We start from the raw sequence: 18257 nt of genomic DNA on the forward strand, positions 1-18257 counted from the left end.
TGAGAGTGGTAGATGGTCGGGAGATACTTCTTTTGTGTGTAGCATGTAGACATGGCCATGTTGATATAGTACAACTGTTACTTGAGGAAGATGCAGATGTGTCACAAAACTGTTCACTGTATAGTGCATGTTCATCGAGTAATATTGAAATTCTAAAGTTTTTACTTAACAGAAATGCTGATGTGTCTCAGTGAAATAGATCAGGAGATCCTCCTCTGTTTGGTGCATGTCGAGGTGGTCACGTTGATGTTTTGAAATTATTACTACAGCGAGGCGCTGACGTTACACAACGTGGTAAATTAGAGAATACACCACTGCATGTTGCATGCAGATATGGTCGTACCGATTTAGTGAAGCTGTTACTAGAGAGAAATGCTGATATATCTGTGAGAAACAGTGATGGTAAAACTCCTGAAGAAGTAGCATTGAATGATAGTACCGAATGCATTATAGAGAGCTCCACGAGTCGTTTATTTTAATTCGTAACATACATGAAATTTCATGTTATTGAATGCCTTGCAAACATTTTTTGATAATTTTTCATAAATATATGAGAAATAAAAAAATGACTTTTTCGTTACGTACAGCTATTATTGATCAAAGAACGAAATGTTAATGTTGTTTTTGAACTGTTTTGATAGCAATATTTACTGGAGTTTCCTTTGAAATATTTTGATACACAGGGTGGATCAATTCAAGCTCTAAAAATGTTACAAAAATGATTTGTAAGACCATAAGGGGCAGGTCCATAGATTTAATTTGACAGGTGGTCCAGAGGGACTATAGACAAAAAGATTTCTAATCTATAATTTGCTTTTATCGAAATTTCGAACGCAATTCACACAATTTTCTTACTGAAGGCCAAAGGGGCAAATCCCGGATTTCCTTCAAACCATCATTGTACCATGAAAACATTGTGGTTAAAGGCGTTGTGCCATATTTCATGAGAGTGGGAAAAAAAAGACGCAACACGTGTATAAAGAAATCGACAAAATAACTGTAGCAATAAAATTCAAACAAGATACTACAGTCACTCATCTAATGAGGGTTTGTTAATAGACCTTTTTGTCGTAAGTTGATGAGCATGCTCAATATACACTTCCGCGAGGTAGTGCTTGAGTAGAACAAACTAATTTTCCTCGCGGAAGTTTATATTGAGCATAATCTACGCATGATCATCCACTATCACACAGTTAGCACAGAAGAGCCTATTATTCTATTACTCGTCATAACTAGAAGCCGTAGAATGTACATGAAAAAGAATAACACAAAATAAGACAACCGGCTCTACACAATTTCATAATGAAAAAGACAATATTTCAAACTGTCTATATTTTCCTCTCCGGGCCTTATGGCCACTTCCTGTTGTATATTATGCATCACTTCGCTAGTGTATTGACTCTGCTATAAATTCTCAAGGCATGAACTTATCTGAATAAAGAAGTAGGCGGAAGAATAAATTTGTAATAGCCAATACACTCGTAACTGCGTAACAGAGCACGTACGTCGATGACTTTGAAATATTATTTTGCTCACACTAATGCAATCATATAGTATCCACTCACTGTAAGCGTTAAACTTTTATTTTTAAATAAATAATTATACTATAGTAAAAAGCTAGATGTTTAGATTTGTCATTTATAAGCCTTTCTTCAGTTTAAATCTTGTATGCTAAACAGGGGCGGATCCAGGATAGTAGATTAGGTGTGCACACAGTTCAAATTCGCCGAGCGGAGCGAAGCAAAAAAAAACTTTTGAAGTTATTTTTTTTTAATATTCTTCTACCACTGTAATGAAGATATCATTTCGGTAATGTAGATATCTTTTGTGGTAAAATTAGCAACAAATTAAAGTTTCAACCTAAACCCGCCTAAATCTAACCCTGACAAAGAGTAATCAAGGGAACCAAGGTTATAGCGGTAATCAAAAGAATGCAATCCAGGGACAAAGACCAGACATGGAAAACAGACATACACAACACAGAACACAAAGTAACCAAAATCATACATACAAAGTAACAAAAGCAAATGAGCAACTCGGACTCCACTAAAAACTGGAAGCATGGACTAGGTGCACCGATAGGGTAAGCGTCCTCTGCTTTTCTAGAAACATCCGCCGAGTTGCTCATAAAAAGTCAAGTCCGGTGTAGACAAACGAGGAACGGAAAACTATGACCCGTTGAATAAATCAGTTTTCATGGTGCAGATGGATACACAATAATGGTCCATGAGTTCATGATGACGACCATAAAACTTCTGTAGTGATGACTTCAATCTTGTAGCAACATAATCCTGCTCCAGAAGCCTATTTGTTAGAGTTCTAGCGCGATACAAATAGTTTGCGTAGTTTCGGCGTATGAACACTCCATACACAGGTGCTGAAAGGATGTTGCCATAGATGAAAGGAAAGTTGACAATTCTGAATGAAAAGTTATCACTTTGTCGTCAAGTTTGGTCAATAGTTTTCCTTTACCATCGATTTCTAAGCGTAGATGAAGATATGAGGCTGACTTCACAGTGTCTGTAGTATCCTTTATCTCAAGTTCTTTGGGGTAGATGCTTTGCAAATTCTAGGGTGCGCACGCCCGCCACGCCCCACCCTGAATCCGCCCCTGCTAATTTTAAAGCAGTTACAGACTTATTTATATCGTTATCTATTTTCATTGGAAGTTGTCACTTCGAATAATCATTTGGAACATACTGCGCATGTCAATAGTTCGTCATTTCTGTAAGGTGGACACTTCAATGAACCACATTGAGCATGTACCGGATAAAACAACTTGCCGTCCATATTTCCTGACCCTCCCTCGAGGACAGATGGATCCTCGTCAACACAAACAAACTGGCCAGCAGCTTCTAAGTTGTAAGCATTAGAAGCGAGAAGTCCCGAATATTCAAGGTTCCATCCGGTATGACAGCTTGTTTTTGCAGGAACAAGCAGAACATTCGACGCATATGAGGACATACATACGGCGCATGGCACGTCCTGGTTATACAAATTGGCGCCGAAAACATTATCTTCGTATTCAGCACCGTAGATATAAGCTCCATACTTCGCTGTCTGTGCCTGTTTCCCGGGAACGAAGATGGGATCATGTGGTAAGCACATGTATTCTGCAGCAGACCCATAGTGACTATAAAGTCCACCCCCGGCAAAACCTGAAAATAAAAAAAAGAATATATTATCATTTTTAATCGTATTCATTGAATGAAAATAGTCTTGACAGTTTTAGATTTAATTTGATAAATATTTGGTCTTGTCGCAACATCCCTTCAGCATTTGCATATGGAGTGTTCATATCACAACACATACATTGTGCCAGAGCTTGCCCAAACTACGCAGACTTTCTGTATCGCGCTAGTAGAATTTTAACAAATAGGCATCTGATACAGGGTTATGTTACTACAAGATTGAAGTCATCACTACAGAAGTTTTACGGTCGTCATCATGAACTCGTCGATCTTTACGGTTTTCCATCTGCGCCATGAAAACTGATTTGTTCAGCGTGTCATAGTTTTCCTTTCCTCTTCCTTTTATGTTCTTTGTCGTGTATGTCTGTTTTCCATGTCTGGTCTTTGTCCCTGGATTGCATTCTTTTGAATACCGCTATAACCTTGGCTCCCTTGATTACTCTTTCGTGTGTGCATAAAAGTCAAAATTTTGATTTAATTATTAGCAGGTGGAATTGATTTGTCTACTCTAAAACATTGTATATTTACTCTTCTGAATTTTAACTGAAGTAAGTGTAAAAGCTTTGGAATAACAAACAAATGTGCCTTTACAAGACTTGCTACTCCAATTCCTACCATTGTAAATTAGGACTGTTCCGTTCCCCTGGCAGTCCTTTCTACCCCATCGTGTATAGACAGTTCCTAAACCTGAAAAAAAAAGAAACAACCGGACAAATAATTAAGACTAACAAATGCAAGATATCATAAAACAACAGTGTCTAATACGAGTAAGTCTTGGATATAAATAGATTAAATTCATGCATGATTTCGCCGTGAACATGGCGAACAAGGTTAGCCAAAAAAAATTTTCAGACATTGAAAATTAATTCATGACACCATATATAATTAGCTTCTTTCTTCCTCAACTAAAATTTCAAAACAGAATTAAACAAGGAAAGTCTAAATTTTGTATTTTTATACATGAAGTCATGTTCTCTTTTCTGCAAAAATACGTATTTAGACGTACCGAGCTTATTGAAAGCTTCCTGATCGTTCGTTCCTGTTCGCTTAGCTTTCCCTGCAGGTCAGCCACGCTAGCCTTCAAAGACTGGATGTCTAGAAAAAGTTGCTGCGAATCAATGGAATCTAGTATGAGTCGCTTCTGTAAGTTACACCTACCATATTCCAAACATAGAAGAATCACAAATGAAAAACTGTACACCATGTTTTGTGCCTTAAATGTGTACGCCCCAGAAACCTATGGTTTACATGTACTACAATATGTCGACATCTGAGTGATAAGGAACATGCTAGTGATTTTAGAAGCCGCGGACTTCTTGACCTCCATACATAAATGGTCGTCTTAATTTCTAAACCCTACGAAGCATGGCGTACGTCTGTTGGCCCAAACAAGTTCATGGTGTTTGTGATTTATTTCAACTGTGCTGCGTGAAGACGGTGTACATGTATTACATGTGATCTTTTCATTGCGATGTTAATATTCTGAATTTCGTTTGTTTTTGAGATTATACTTGACTGTCTGCATATTCTTCAGTGTAAAATGTGTATATAAATATATGTGTATATATGATTTAAGAATTTACAGTGCATTAGCTGTCATTTTCGTAAAGGTTTGTTTCTGTTGAACTATGCCTTAACTTTGAATTATATCTACTAAATTGTATTTTTTCTGTATAATTTCATTTGATATCCACAAATAAAATGCATTAAATGCATGAAAAGACAAAAAAATACACCTAGACAAATTCGTATGCATGTGACTTCTGGTGACTTTAATCCGTGCATGTGCTGTTGAGTTCGTCTCTTTATTAATAAATCTGATTGCAAGGCAAAAGTGGTTATTCCATGGCAAGGCAGACCGGCGGACTCAAGCCGTTAAAGAAAAAAAAAATAGATATAACGCAAGGATCCTTTTGCAATTTACGTATTGCGATATAATGTGGCACAAATATGGTCATTATCTGTTTGAAAACTAACCAAGAAATGAAAACAAGACACTCCTGCTTATCTGTGTAACCTTTAATGTTGTTTTTTTTTACCAAGGTTAAAGTATTTTTAGCCCAGGTGAATGTCCTGTCGGCAATCTTCGGAAGTAATGGCGAAAACTAATAAGATCAGATCGACCTAGTGATCTTCTCTGATTAAAAAAACGTTGTTTTCACAATATATTGAAATAATGAGCCGTTTTAGCCGTGACACCACAGTCTTGACCAGAGGCAGAGCTTTAAATGATGTATGTATTGAATCGGGTTTACGTATATTAAATGGCCGTTGTACTGGTGATATCACTGGTCAATACGCCTGCCATAATTACAGAGGCAGTAGTACAGTAGATTATGGTATCACATCGGAGTCACTTCTGAAATATGTTAATTTTTTTCATGTGCATGATTTTAAACCAGGTCTTTTAGATCACTGTCAGATATCACTTTTATTAGAAGTTAAGTGTACACTTCAAAAATATGATATGCATCTAAAACCTGCACCGTTACGTTTTAGGTGGAATGTAAACACTAATTTGATGTATCAACAAACTTTAACTTCTAAAAATTACCAGGATAGAATTAATTTTATTACAACTAATGACTATAAGGAAGATGTAGATTGTATGGTTAACGACCTAAATTATATCCTTTGTGATGCTGCAAGTGAGCCGGTTGTAATTCCAACAAGAAAAAAACATAAACGTAGTTCACTACCTAAAAAGCCTAAATGGCATGATACTTCATTTGTAATTATGAAGAGAAATTTAGATGATAAACTGAATTTAATGAAAAAATATGATAAAGACCCAGTAATAAGGGGAAATTTTACAGTTCTTTGAAAATATACAGGAAAGTTAGAAAACAAAAAATAAAAGATTTTTATAGTTCTATTATTAGCCAACTTTATAACCTTCGTGACAGTAAACCTAGAGAATATTGGTCTTTGCTTGGAAAACTGTCACATGATAAAGATAACATTTCTGAAGTATCACCAGAAGACTGGTATAATTACCTTAAAGATTTAAATAATGTAAAGGCAAAACATGCCCTAAACATATCTGAATTGCTTAAAAATGAAGAAAAAAAAAAAAATTGTTTCAGAACTTCTTGATAAAGAGATCAGTGATATAGAAATTATAGATGCTGTCAGCTCACTTAAAAATAATAAATCTAGTAGCTATGATTCAATACTTAATGAAATGTTAAAAAACAGTATTAGTTATATTATAAAACCACTGAAATTAATCGTCAACTTTATTTTAATTAAGGGTAAGTTCCCTAAAATTTGGGATAAAGGAATTATTGTCCCAGTTTTTAAAAAAGGCACTAAAGATGACCCAGCTAACTAAAGAGGTCTCAGAATTGGCAGTAATATTTGTAAACTATTTTCTAAAATATTAAATTCTAGACTTGATAAATTTTGTATTAGCAAAAATCTTATATGCCCTGAGCAAATAGGTTTTTGCAAGGGTAAGCGAACCTCAGACCATATCTTTGTTTTGAAAATTTTGATTGATAAATATACGCAGAATGAAACAAATAAACTATATACCTGCTTTGTGGATTTCAGGCGTGCTTTTGACACTGTGAGACATGATGAACTATTTTACAAATTGAGGAAAAATGCTATTAGTGATTTATGTTATAAAGTTATAAAAAAAATATGTATTCAAATATTGATTTATGTGTGAAGATAGACCCCAGTAATACAAGTCTTAACTTTTCATCTCATATTTGAATTCGACAAGGGGACAATGGAAGACCTAACCTATTTAAGATATTTATAAATGATATACCAGAAATTTTTATAGCAGGATGCTCTCCTGTGTGCCTTAATGATACAAAACTAAATTGTCTGATGTATGCAGGCGATCTTGTCCTTCCGTCTAAACTACTGTAATACTTGGGATCTAGAGGTAAATGTAAGTAAAACAAAATCTGTTGTTTTTAATAAAACAGGAAGATTAACTCCTTTATCATTAAAAATAAATGGTGAGTTAATAGAAAATGTCAAGACCTTTTCATATTTAGGAATAGTTTTTTTTTCTTATTCTGGCAGTTTTACAGTTGCCAAACAAACTTTACTAGACAAAGGTATGGAGGCATATTTCAAAATAAGAAAATGCTTCCAGCATCATACACCAAAGGTTAAAACATTATTGCATGTTTTCGATCATACTATAAAACCAATTATTTTATATGGAAGTGAGATATGAGGCTCATCTTCAACAGTTAAGTCCAATTGTCAAATTGACAAACAATTTAATTCTTTGTGTAAAAATTTACATCCAGAAAAACTATATGTGAAATTCTGTAAATATGTTCTTGAGGTTGGAAAACGTTCCACAAACATAGCAGTTCTAGGTGAAATTGGAAGATTTCCTTTATTATTAGAAGCATTACTAATTCTGAAACCACAAGCCTTTTAATTTTACATGAAAATAATAAAACCAGTTGGTTCAGTAGTATCACTAATATTGTGAATTATTTTCATTTAGATAAAAATAATATATTTTCTCTTAAAACTTCACTTAGAAAATATTTGTAGAATAAATTCTGTAGCAAATATACTAAAATCTGGAAATCTGATCTTTTTGATGATAGAAGAAATTTAGGCTCTAGAGAAAATAAACTCAGAAGTTACAGGCTTTTTAAGATCAGTTTGTATTTGAAGATTATTTGGAATGGGGCACCTATAAACAAAGAAAACTCCTTACTGCTTTTAGAATTAGTGCCCATCACTTAGAGATTGAGACAGGGCGGTATAAGAATATACCACCTGAACAGAGATTTTGTAATCTATGTAAAACAACCGTTGAAGATGAAATCCACTTCTTTCTAGAATGCCCTATAACTATGTCAAAAAGAAATAATATTTTAAATAATGTGTTTGATAAATTTCCTAACCTAAAAAGTTTGAATAACAAGTAATTATTTATCTGGCTTATGTCTGCAGAACACACCTACATTGTATATATACAATGTACCAGATGCTATATGATTTAATAAACAAATTGTATCTAGTTAGATGAAAAAGGTCGCTTTATATATTTATTTGAATAAATCATATTTATGATTAAAGTAACAGTTTATATTTATATATATTCTTTTTTCCAAATATTATCCACTGTGATTTGCTCTGCCTCTTGTCTCTCTTGAGTATGGTCACTGTGTTTATTGAAAACATCATCAATGATACTTGTTTCTTCATGTTAAAAAAAATACAGCTATTGTATGTGTTTGAATTTGTATCAATTTAAAACTTTTGGCTATCTGTACATTAAATTCTACATTGTACAATTCACTGCCATGTAGGGCGCTAAATTAGCAAATAAAGAATTTGTTTGTTGTTGTTGTAGGTATTATTGACATTTATTGCTTCAATTGCATTACTACAAAATTCAGTAGAACCAAAACTGAACAAATCTGGCAGCTAATGCAGCTTTAACCAGATGTTTTTTTTTATTCTATCAATTATATCCATGCAGCGCCTCTTTGGTCTCATTGTAGCGTGTTTGCCTTAAGTGTGTAGGAGGTCGTGGGTGCGATCCCCGCGGTCGAGTCGGTAGTTACTTTTCCGCCAAGCACGAGTGTATAATAAAATATTTGTATTTGTATATGTGTTTGTGAGCCAGCACATGAAAGATCCGTCTCAGCACGTCTGCCATGTACTAAGCAGTATCTGTCAATCGTTCTTGTCCTGACATGGATTAAATCAATCATCGATTTATAATATCTCAAGATTTGCATCTTCTTTATTGTTGTAGACTAGCAAAATTATATATTTCTCCTCTACTAGATATATTAGTTATATATGAAAGTGAGTTCGAAAATGTGTACATGTACCATTTTCTTTGTACATACCTCCACTTCAAATAAACATTAAAAAAGCAACCCACGTACAATTTGGATTTTAAGTAACAAAATGTGGACCCCCCACCTTCTCGCCGTAAGAAAGATGCAATCTCTGCAAGCATACAAATAAGGCTCTTACAATTTTATAACTGATGAAACATTCAGACATCTTATAATTTTGCCATAAAATTCCAAAAACATTACTTGCATGACAAGATGTAAGGGTAAATCTCTTGGTTTTGACACATTATTTATAAAATTATTTATAACATATCATATCATTTAAAAAAATATACATACTTCAATTTTAATGCTTTTAATTATTATCAACTTTCTTCTGTTATTTTATATCATAATAGTAAATTGATTAATTAGTTTTGTTATAAATTGTTATTATTTTAATTGGCTTAAATAAAATAACAATTAGGATATTGTTTAACAATAAACTACCTAATAAAAAAAACAATAAACTACCTGGCTTCAACCTACATTTTATAATGTAATTAGTCATTAATCAATTGAACGGCAGATTGATTAGAACGTATTATGTACAAGGTGTCAATTATTGGTAATTAAATTAAAGATCGTATTGAATTTGTTATAACAATTATAGGTAATTAAGACATGATTAATATACGCTATCATTTGAAGTCCAGTCCTGAGTTCCAAAGAATTCCAAAGCTTGTGTTTTCCTGAGCCAAGAAAAGTAGTGGATAAATCCAGTATATTATTGCTAACTTACTTCACAAAAAATCATTATACTCAATACTTCAACAAGAATATAAACAAACAGTAATAATAATAAAAAAAAAAAAAATAGCAACTGAAAAAAGCAAACAAACAAATGAAAAAATGTGTCGTTGCAATATTATCTTGAAAAGTGTCGATTTGTCCGATAGAAAATGACAAAGACTGACAGACATTGTAAGTGAATTTCTGACATGAAAAATATCCAGTTCAAAAGCCTTGTGTCAGATGGAATAAAATAAAGCAAAAAATGTGACTCTTTACCAACCTTTTTCCACAAATTTTGCATTAAATTTAGAAATGTTCGAGAAAAAAATGATAGTCCAACCCATAGAACTCCTTTGGATCCGATACTCTATTCGAAAGACATAATTGTCTTCTTCTTTCCTTTTTGTTAAATCAAATAACTTTTGTGAGAGTATTGTCGGTCCACAACGGACAGCAAGGGGCGGTGCTCAAGAATATACACGTTCGTTTATGTATGTCCCTTCCGTGTCCAATGTTGACCGAGAAGTGGGGGAGTAAACATACGTATGATTGAAATAGATATTTCTTCCTTATCAGTTTTTTCTTCATATTTTTTTATTTATTAGGAAACGCTCTTGTTCAACTAGCTGTTTCCCGCGAAAAATGTGTCATGTAGCCATTTTATCTCCCTTTACTAAACCGGAAGTTGTGAAGGTAACGGGTGTTACTAATGAAAACATTTTATTTCTGTCAACATGAATCACTTTAAACCTATTCTAATTGGGTTAATTGTGTATGCTTGCAGTAATATCCAAGGTAATCGAAATAGTAATATGTCGAATTTTATTTAGAACTTGAGTTGTGTGTCAATCATGTAAACTCCTTAAAACAGTGCGCGTTACACATTGTACAGAAAATTTCAGTTTTCGCAATGTTTACATTACCTGGCTTAATATTTGACTTTTGTATATGGAAGATTGTTACAATCAACATATCATATTTTTGTATTGTATTCGAGTGGTATTAGCATTCAGGGATCCTAATCTTGACAGTAGGGCTAGACATAGTCCGAATTTCCCCTGACCCTGCAACCCTCCTCTTTTTTATTTGGATATTGATATGTTGGGTTGAGGCCAGAACGATGTGCCATACAAAAACTTGGAGATTTAGCGGTACCGTGGAGTATCGCCTTTAACCGCTTGTAACGACTTTCAAGTTGAAATTGTGCATGTCACATCTACCTAGTTTCGATTTTTGAATCTTTTTCCTGTATGCTGATACCAAATTTGCCACAAAAATTACATTTATTATTGAAGTTTCGATAATTTTCCATTAGAGACCCTGTTTTGTTGACATTTTGAACCGTAATAGAGAGTAGGCGGAGCTTGTTACCTTTGGAACGGAATGGAGCAGAAACGATTTTTAAAACCGGAATCTGACAGAATATTTCAAAATTCTGCTGAAAAATTACATGCCCGCTATCCTTCCGTTCCAAAAGTGAATTGAGATAAATTTGGCTTAAGTCAAAAGAACCAGCACGACAAATTTGCAAGTTTCGTAACAAAATGTGAACGGTAAAACATGAATTATCTTAAAATAAAGTGAAGAAAGTTCATTCCGTATCCTGCATTAAACCGTTAAAACAAAAAAGCTGATTAAAATCCTTGCTACTACACTCCCTTTACAAAACAAGTCTTGACACTCCTGTTTCTGATCCCACCTCATCATTATACAGACATGTTGCCATCATTTTGGATAGTGGTTTCCACAGACTCTTTAAACCAGTTTGTGTGAAAAGTGAGGATGAAAGAAAACGATCATTTCTTCCGCTACCGTTTGTCAACAAAGGCATAGATGCAATTAACTTGGCTAACATCCTCCATCACAAAAACGTTACCAACAAATTCCCCCATATTTCAAAGACAAATCCATACCAATTATTTCATATTCCTATACTTCACCCATTGCATCCAAAATTTTCAATTATTAAAGGCTATTGCAGAACCTCGAGATTGAGGACTTCAAGGCTAAACCACCTGACTGTTCTCGCAAAACCTCTCCATTCAAATTAGTCCTTCTGGTCACGTCGTCACGGGAGATTTAACCATCATCAAAAACGAATCCACTGAAATTCCAGTGAAAATTTGGGCGAAATTGCCCAGTGGAATTTCCACTGGAATTCACTGTAATTCAATTGAAATTCCAGTGGAATTCCACTTGAGTTTGGTTGAAATTCCAGTGGAATTTTCACTGTTATTTGGTTGAATTTCCAGTGGAATCCACTGAAATTGCTCAGTGGAATTTCTACTGGAATTCACTTTAAGTCAGTCGAAATTCAAGTGGAATTCAACTGAAGTTCGGTTGAAATTCAAGTGGAATTCTACTGTAATTCACTGGTCAGTGTCCTATGGAAGAGTCCAGTGGAACCCATTTTACACTCTTCTGAAATTTATTTGAAATGTAAGATTTCCTGTGGGGGTTCTGGTTGTATATTCTAGTAAATTTGCAGTAATTCATGTTCTTGTCAACAACAAATATTAAAAGGATGCATGTGAGGATAGGAAAAAGAATTGATCACTAAAAATCTTTCGTTGGAAACTGTTAATTCAGTGTTAAAAAATTAAGTTTCAGCCTGTCTGGAAAAAAACATGAAAATATCCCTAAAGAATCATATTCAATAAAATGCATGATGGTCTGCAAGTTTGTTTACTAATTGAGGTTCATTAGATTATATATTACAAGAAAAAATACTATCTTCAATTAGATTAAACTATATTTTTCTAAAATTTTTTACTGATATAACTTAGGGAAAAGTTTACCTTACAGTTAAAATGGAAAGGTTAATCTTTCAAGTTGATTTTGAAGACTCCAAGTCAGTTTATTGATGCTAATTACATATGAATTAAAATGATATCTAAACATTTTATTTAAGTGTATTTTTTCTACAAATAATTATAATTAAAAGAATAAATAAATAAAAACAATTTATCTAAAGAGAGTATATATGCTTGTCCAACTTCTATCCCTTGATGTCAGCCATTAACCCTTCAGAGTGCCAAAATTTGAATTCAGATAACTCACGTAATAAGAAGTCATTCCTCATATAAAATAGCTCTTTCTTATTTCTGAAGAAAATTAATTTACTTCTTGTTGTACCTTAGTTGATACAAAGAAATCATTTCATTTTTGGTAGATGTAGTTAAATAAAAGTTCAATAACCAGCAGAAACTTGGTTTTACAATTTTGTTTTTTGTTGTGGTTTTCAATTGCATGTATCCATACTCATTTGTCCAGTTTACTTTGTTTATCAACTGTACAAATAAGTGACCTCCTGACGATGCAGAAACAACACATCAATTATTTCTGGTCATTTGATAAGAATATTTCTATTGATTGTATCAATTAACACAAAATTGTGAACTGGCATTGCTATTAAGGAGTATATGGTTTAAATTGACTTTTTATAAAGATCATCTATTTACATGTACCTAAAAAAACATTATTGTTTTAATATATCAGAAATAAACACTAATTTAATTTCAAATGCATTTAATTATGTAACTTGAATTCTCTTTTAATAGCAGGTTTTTGTTTATCTATTGAAATGTGGTGAAAACGAAATATAATTACATTTGAATATCTTTTATAAGTTTTTAGACATGAATCTCAAACTTTGATGTATTATTTAAAAAAAAAGTAGGAGAGACAATTGTATGAACTAATTCTGAAATATTTCTTTGGAAAAAAACATGGCTTCTCTAAAATTCCACTGGAATATTTATATTTCAATGAAATATACTTTTACTCCACTGAAAAACCACTGGGATATTTCCTTCTACAAATGAATTCCAAATGGAATTGCACTGGAAATTTTTATTTCACTGGAATTCCAGTGGAATTCCACTGTCAATTTCAGTGGGGAGAATTATGGATGCCATTGAGGACTATGCAAGAAAATGGATAAAACGAGAACAAGAAGACATTGATTCTCTGTTAGGGTGGTTGAAGGCCATGAGGTCTTTAATTTTGAAACAAATGAAAGTTTTAAGTAGGTCAATGAGTGCCAAGGCTACATCAGTTTTCAAAAACCCCGATGTAGCAAAAACATTGTCTACTATACATGACAAATATGTTGTTGTACCAGCAGACAAAGCCCAAAACAACATTGTTTTTGTCTGCAAAGCGTTCTACATCCAATGTTATTATCAGAGGTAGACATAGAAAATAATAGCAGTGATAAGACCTATACTGCTACCACTCTCTCCAGAGAAGAGATTGTGGAAAACCATAAATCTGTGCTATCCTCTTTTGGTCTCTCTACCAAGGATGATGATTGTCATTTACCGTCTATGTACTGGATTCCTAAACTCCACAAGAATCCATACAAACAACGTGTCATAGCTGGATCTGGAAAATGTACCACCAAACCTCTCAAAACTTTTAACTTCTATACTCTCAACTGTCAAAGAGGGTCTGCAGTCCTACCACAACTCTTGTTACTCCCGTAGTGGTATTAATTCCATGTGGATCCTGAAAAATTTGAAAGATCTTTTGGAGACAATTAGTTCAAGACTATTATCTGAATATAATAGCATTAAATCCTATGATTTTTCAACACTGTATACTTCTATTCCCCATACCCAGTTAAAATCTCGACTTAAAAACATTATACATCGTTGTTTTTTCCAAAAAAGATGGTACACCTAGATACAAATATATAGTTCTTGGTAGAGATTCCTCATACTTTGTAAGAAATGATTCCAAATCATCTTCCAAATATACAGAGGAAGATGTTTACAAAATGCTGGAATTTTTAATCGACAACATATTGGTCCAGTGTGGTGGACATGTTTTTTAACAAACTATCAGCATTCCAATGGGAACAAATTGTGCTTCTTTACTTGCTGACCTATTCCTTCACTCTTATGAGGCTGACTTTATAGCTGATCTGATCAGAAAGAAAGAATATCGTTTGGCTAGATCCTTCAATCTCAGTTTCCGCTATATAGATGACGTATTATATTTAAACAATCCTAATTACGGGAATTTGATACATCACATCTACCCAAAAGAACTTGAGATAAAGGATATTACAGACACTGTGAAGTCAGCCTCATATCTTGACCTACACTTAGAAATCAATGGTAAAGGAAAACTATTGACCAAACTTTACGACAAACGTGATGACTTTTCATTCAGGATTGTCAACTTTCCTTTCATCTGTGGCAACATCCCTTCAGCACCTGCGTATGGAGTGTTCATATCACAACTCATAGATTATGCCAGAGCTTGCCGAAACTACGCAGACTTTTCGTATTGCACTAGAATTCTAACAAATAGGCTGCTGGAACAGGGTTTTGTTGCTACAAGATTGAAGTCATCACTATAGTATTTTTATGGTCGTCATCATGAACTCGTGGATTGTTATGGTGTATCCATCTGCACCATGAAAACTGATTTATTCAACGGGTCATGGTTTTCCTTTCCTCGTTTGTCTACCCCGGACTTGACTTTTTATGAGCAACTCGGCAGGTGTTTCTAGAAAAGCAGAGGACGCTTACCCTACCGGTGCACCTGGTCCATGCTCCCAGTTTTCAGTGGAGTCTGAGTTGCTCATTTACTTTTGTTACTTTGTATGTATGATATTAGTTACTTTATGTTCTTTGTTGTGTATGTCTGTTTTCCATGTCCTCTTAGTTGCATCTTTCTGCTTTTTATAGGAACCCCAGGACGATAATCCAAAAGTTTGGTCATTCTCATTAAATTTTTTGAATTTAACAGATTATTTTAAGTGCAGGTAAATGTATGATCAAGAATGGGAACAAAATTGAATAGATTATCACTAGGACCTCATTTTACCAAAGACTTGCATTTCAAATTTGTTTTTACTCACTCTCTAGAACTGAAACAATTTCAACAAAATTAGAACAACAACAAATATCCTGCCTTCAGGTTAATAGACTTGTTGTAAAACAAATATGAGACGTACATGTACATGTACCAGTGAAATGTCCTCAAGGAAACAGAAACAAACTAGTCTTGAACATGCTTGGGCCTGATTGATATCATGGTCCATTTGTCATGATCCTTTATGTCAATGTGTTATTTAGAGACCTTTAACTTACCAGAGACCTTTTCCACTATCTTGCATGATTTTTGTAGGACTCATTATATTATGCCCATGTATCAGGTTCTTAATTTTCATTTTTGGACTTCTTTACAATTAAGCTGCCTCTTGTGGCATATTACCGGTATACTGCAGCTGCATTTATGGTATTGTCTTAAACTAATTTGGCAAAAGAATTAAAACTACATCTATATACATGTACTTTATGGATTTAACTTGAAATTTTACCCATTGATGCACAATGAGCATTTATCATTTTAATTTCATTTCACCATGTTAACTACACAACATGCCAAGTCAAATTGTAATCCCACATGCATTTTTCTCTGACAGTTTGGGTTGCAGTTTGAATAATACTGTCCATCTGGATATACATGTAACATGTATAAGGTATCACTTGAAACCAGCTAAAAAAGTTTTGGTTAGTTCAAATATTGTAATTCTATTTTTTGTAGTCTATGAACCCTGAGGTTGTGACTAAATATTATCTACATCTGCAACACCAAAATAATCCTTAAAACCTTACTATAAAAAATTTCTGAAGTATATACATTGTACATTCAAACATGTACATAATGTCATAAAGGTTAAAGTTCAGTGTTGTTGTTGATATATAATATACCATAAATCAACTAATAAATTTTTCAAATAAAAAATGAAATCATACTCGTAAAATGTTATGTTTACTTCACATTTCTGCTGAACAATTATTTGTCACATCAAATACTAAATGAAAATTAATAAAATTTGTCAAATAATTCTTATGTAAATTTTTTAAATGAATAATAACAAATCTGATGGATCAGTTTGAGGAATCAGTAAATGGTCAATGACATTGAAGGTGATACATGTATATCAGCATCTGAGGGTCAGCAACATCATACATGTACATATACAAAATGTACATACATACATGTACGTGTATGTTAGGGATCAGAAACATGAGAGGCTTAAACCATTCTGTTCGAAATCACATGATGTGATTGTTTTAACTTTACAGCATGTGTTCTAGGAAGTCTTGCATATTTAGATTATTGGTCAGAACATTACCCATGACAATGTAGCTATGTATCATCAACATGGACATTATTTGATTACCAATCTAGAAATCTTTCATTAGAATGTATGAAAAATGAGATTTTGACAGAGTTACATGTATCTACCCTTGAAGTTTTCATTTTCAGTGCATGTCAATGAAATTATAACTCAATTTACTGAAGTAATATGGAAAATCATATCTTTTTTAATCGTCTCCGTGGAGACAATTATAAAGAATTGAAAGCAGATAACATGCACAAAGAAATTGAAAACTATCATCTCATTGGATAAAAATCTCAAATAACGCAGAAGTGAAGCGCCGATTATTTGCTATTGGCTGACAACATAACACACTCTAAAATCAATACGTAGAACCGTATGCGCTTACGGTATATAATCATTATTGTAAATGAGTTGTGGGAATATATCTTTGGGAGTCTGTCAGCATCAAGATAGATAATCAATGTAAGAAGCATTAATGTAGAACATTCAAAGCTCTACCTTCCTGCAAAATTTCATAAAAATTCATTAAGTTTGATAGAGCTGCAGCTCTTTAACTATAAAAGAAGATAATCAATATAACGAGCCATAATGTAGAGCATTGAAAAGTCTACCCACCTGCAAAATTACATCAAAATTCAAAATGTTTTGAAACATTACAGCCCTTAAAAGTTTTATTTTTTACCAAAAATTATTTACCGTATATATTTAAAAATTTATATCCAAATCAAACTTCCAAAATGGTGGTTTTTTTCATACCATGTTATACCACTAATTCTTACAGAGGCTGACATTTACAAATGTAATACCCTTTGATTCATGTACCAATTAGTTAAAGATTTGCTGAGAAGTTGGACAGGCCTGGGTTTCAGAAAAACCTCTCAAGTTGAGAATTTCCTCTAGTCCTGTGTTTTTCTTAAAATCTTAAATTTCAAGTGATCTGATTGGTCGAAATTTGAGTTGAGGAAGAATTTGGGGAAAATCTCAATTTGAGATGTTTAATGAAACCAGAACCAAGAACAGTTTAAGATACATGTACATGTACTATACAGTACATAATATATTTTAAAAATTGTTTAGCTTCAGGTTCAATTGATGAGAAGTTGGATTATTATGAAACTTTGGAGACTGTAAACATTGACAGTATAGTGAAGAGAAGTCCTGATGGTACAGAAAAGCATAGAAAACATGTACATTTCTCAGCTTTAGGCAGGTAGGTGCTTTATTATCTGTACAAAATTACAACAGTCAGTGTATTACAGGATGGTCTTTTCCATAGCTGTAATCCTCAGACAATGGATATGTGGCAGATTTCAGCTGTTGTATTAGGGTGATTTTGCTTGATGA

At 33.3% G+C, this 18257-nt stretch overlaps 2 protein-coding genes across 2 annotated transcripts in view; one reads left to right on the forward strand and one right to left on the reverse strand.

The window, feature by feature from the left end:
• Positions 1–2636: 2636 nt before the first annotated feature.
• On the reverse strand, positions 2637–4476 carry LOC148600324 (uncharacterized). The gene is made up of 3 exons (XM_088559161.1): positions 4197–4476; positions 3807–3878; positions 2637–3158 (listed from the first exon to the last, which is right to left on the reverse strand). The coding sequence occupies exons 1-3, from the start codon at positions 4393–4395 to the stop codon at positions 2686–2688; spliced, it is 744 nt and encodes a 247-aa protein (XP_088415287.1). The 5' UTR covers positions 4396–4476; the 3' UTR covers positions 2637–2685.
• Positions 4477–10422: 5946 nt separating this feature from the next.
• LOC148600325 (ADAM 17-like protease) overlaps positions 10423–18257 on the forward strand; it is a 47269-nt gene continuing 39434 nt past the window's right edge. Inside the window, exons 1-2 of the mRNA XM_088558134.1 lie at positions 10423–10561; positions 17991–18123. Coding sequence (XP_088414260.1) covers positions 10501–10561; positions 17991–18123 — 194 coding nt within the window. The 5' untranslated portion in view covers positions 10423–10500. The remainder of the gene's footprint in view (positions 10562–17990; positions 18124–18257) is intronic.

The sequence above is a fragment of the Perna viridis genome, chromosome 13, assembly GCF_037379345.1.
Source record: "Perna viridis isolate PV_CMFRI_1.1 ecotype Kerala chromosome 13, ASM3737934v1, whole genome shotgun sequence".
In the NCBI taxonomy this organism is placed as follows: Eukaryota; Metazoa; Mollusca; class Bivalvia; order Mytilida; family Mytilidae; genus Perna; species Perna viridis.

Excerpts from the sequence above, each read along its gene's own strand:
- LOC148600324 (XM_088559161.1), bottom strand. The coding sequence starts at position 4,395 with ATGGTGTACAGTTTTTCATTTGTGATTCTTCTATGTTTGGAATATGGT. Across the intron at positions 3,879-4,196 it reads GAAGCTTTCAATAAGCTCGG|GTTTAGGAACTGTCTATACA; the intron begins TACGTCTAAATA and ends TTTTTTTTTCAG. Across the intron at positions 3,159-3,806 it reads AACAGTCCTAATTTACAATG|GTTTTGCCGGGGGTGGACTT; the intron begins GTAGGAATTGGA and ends TTTTATTTTCAG.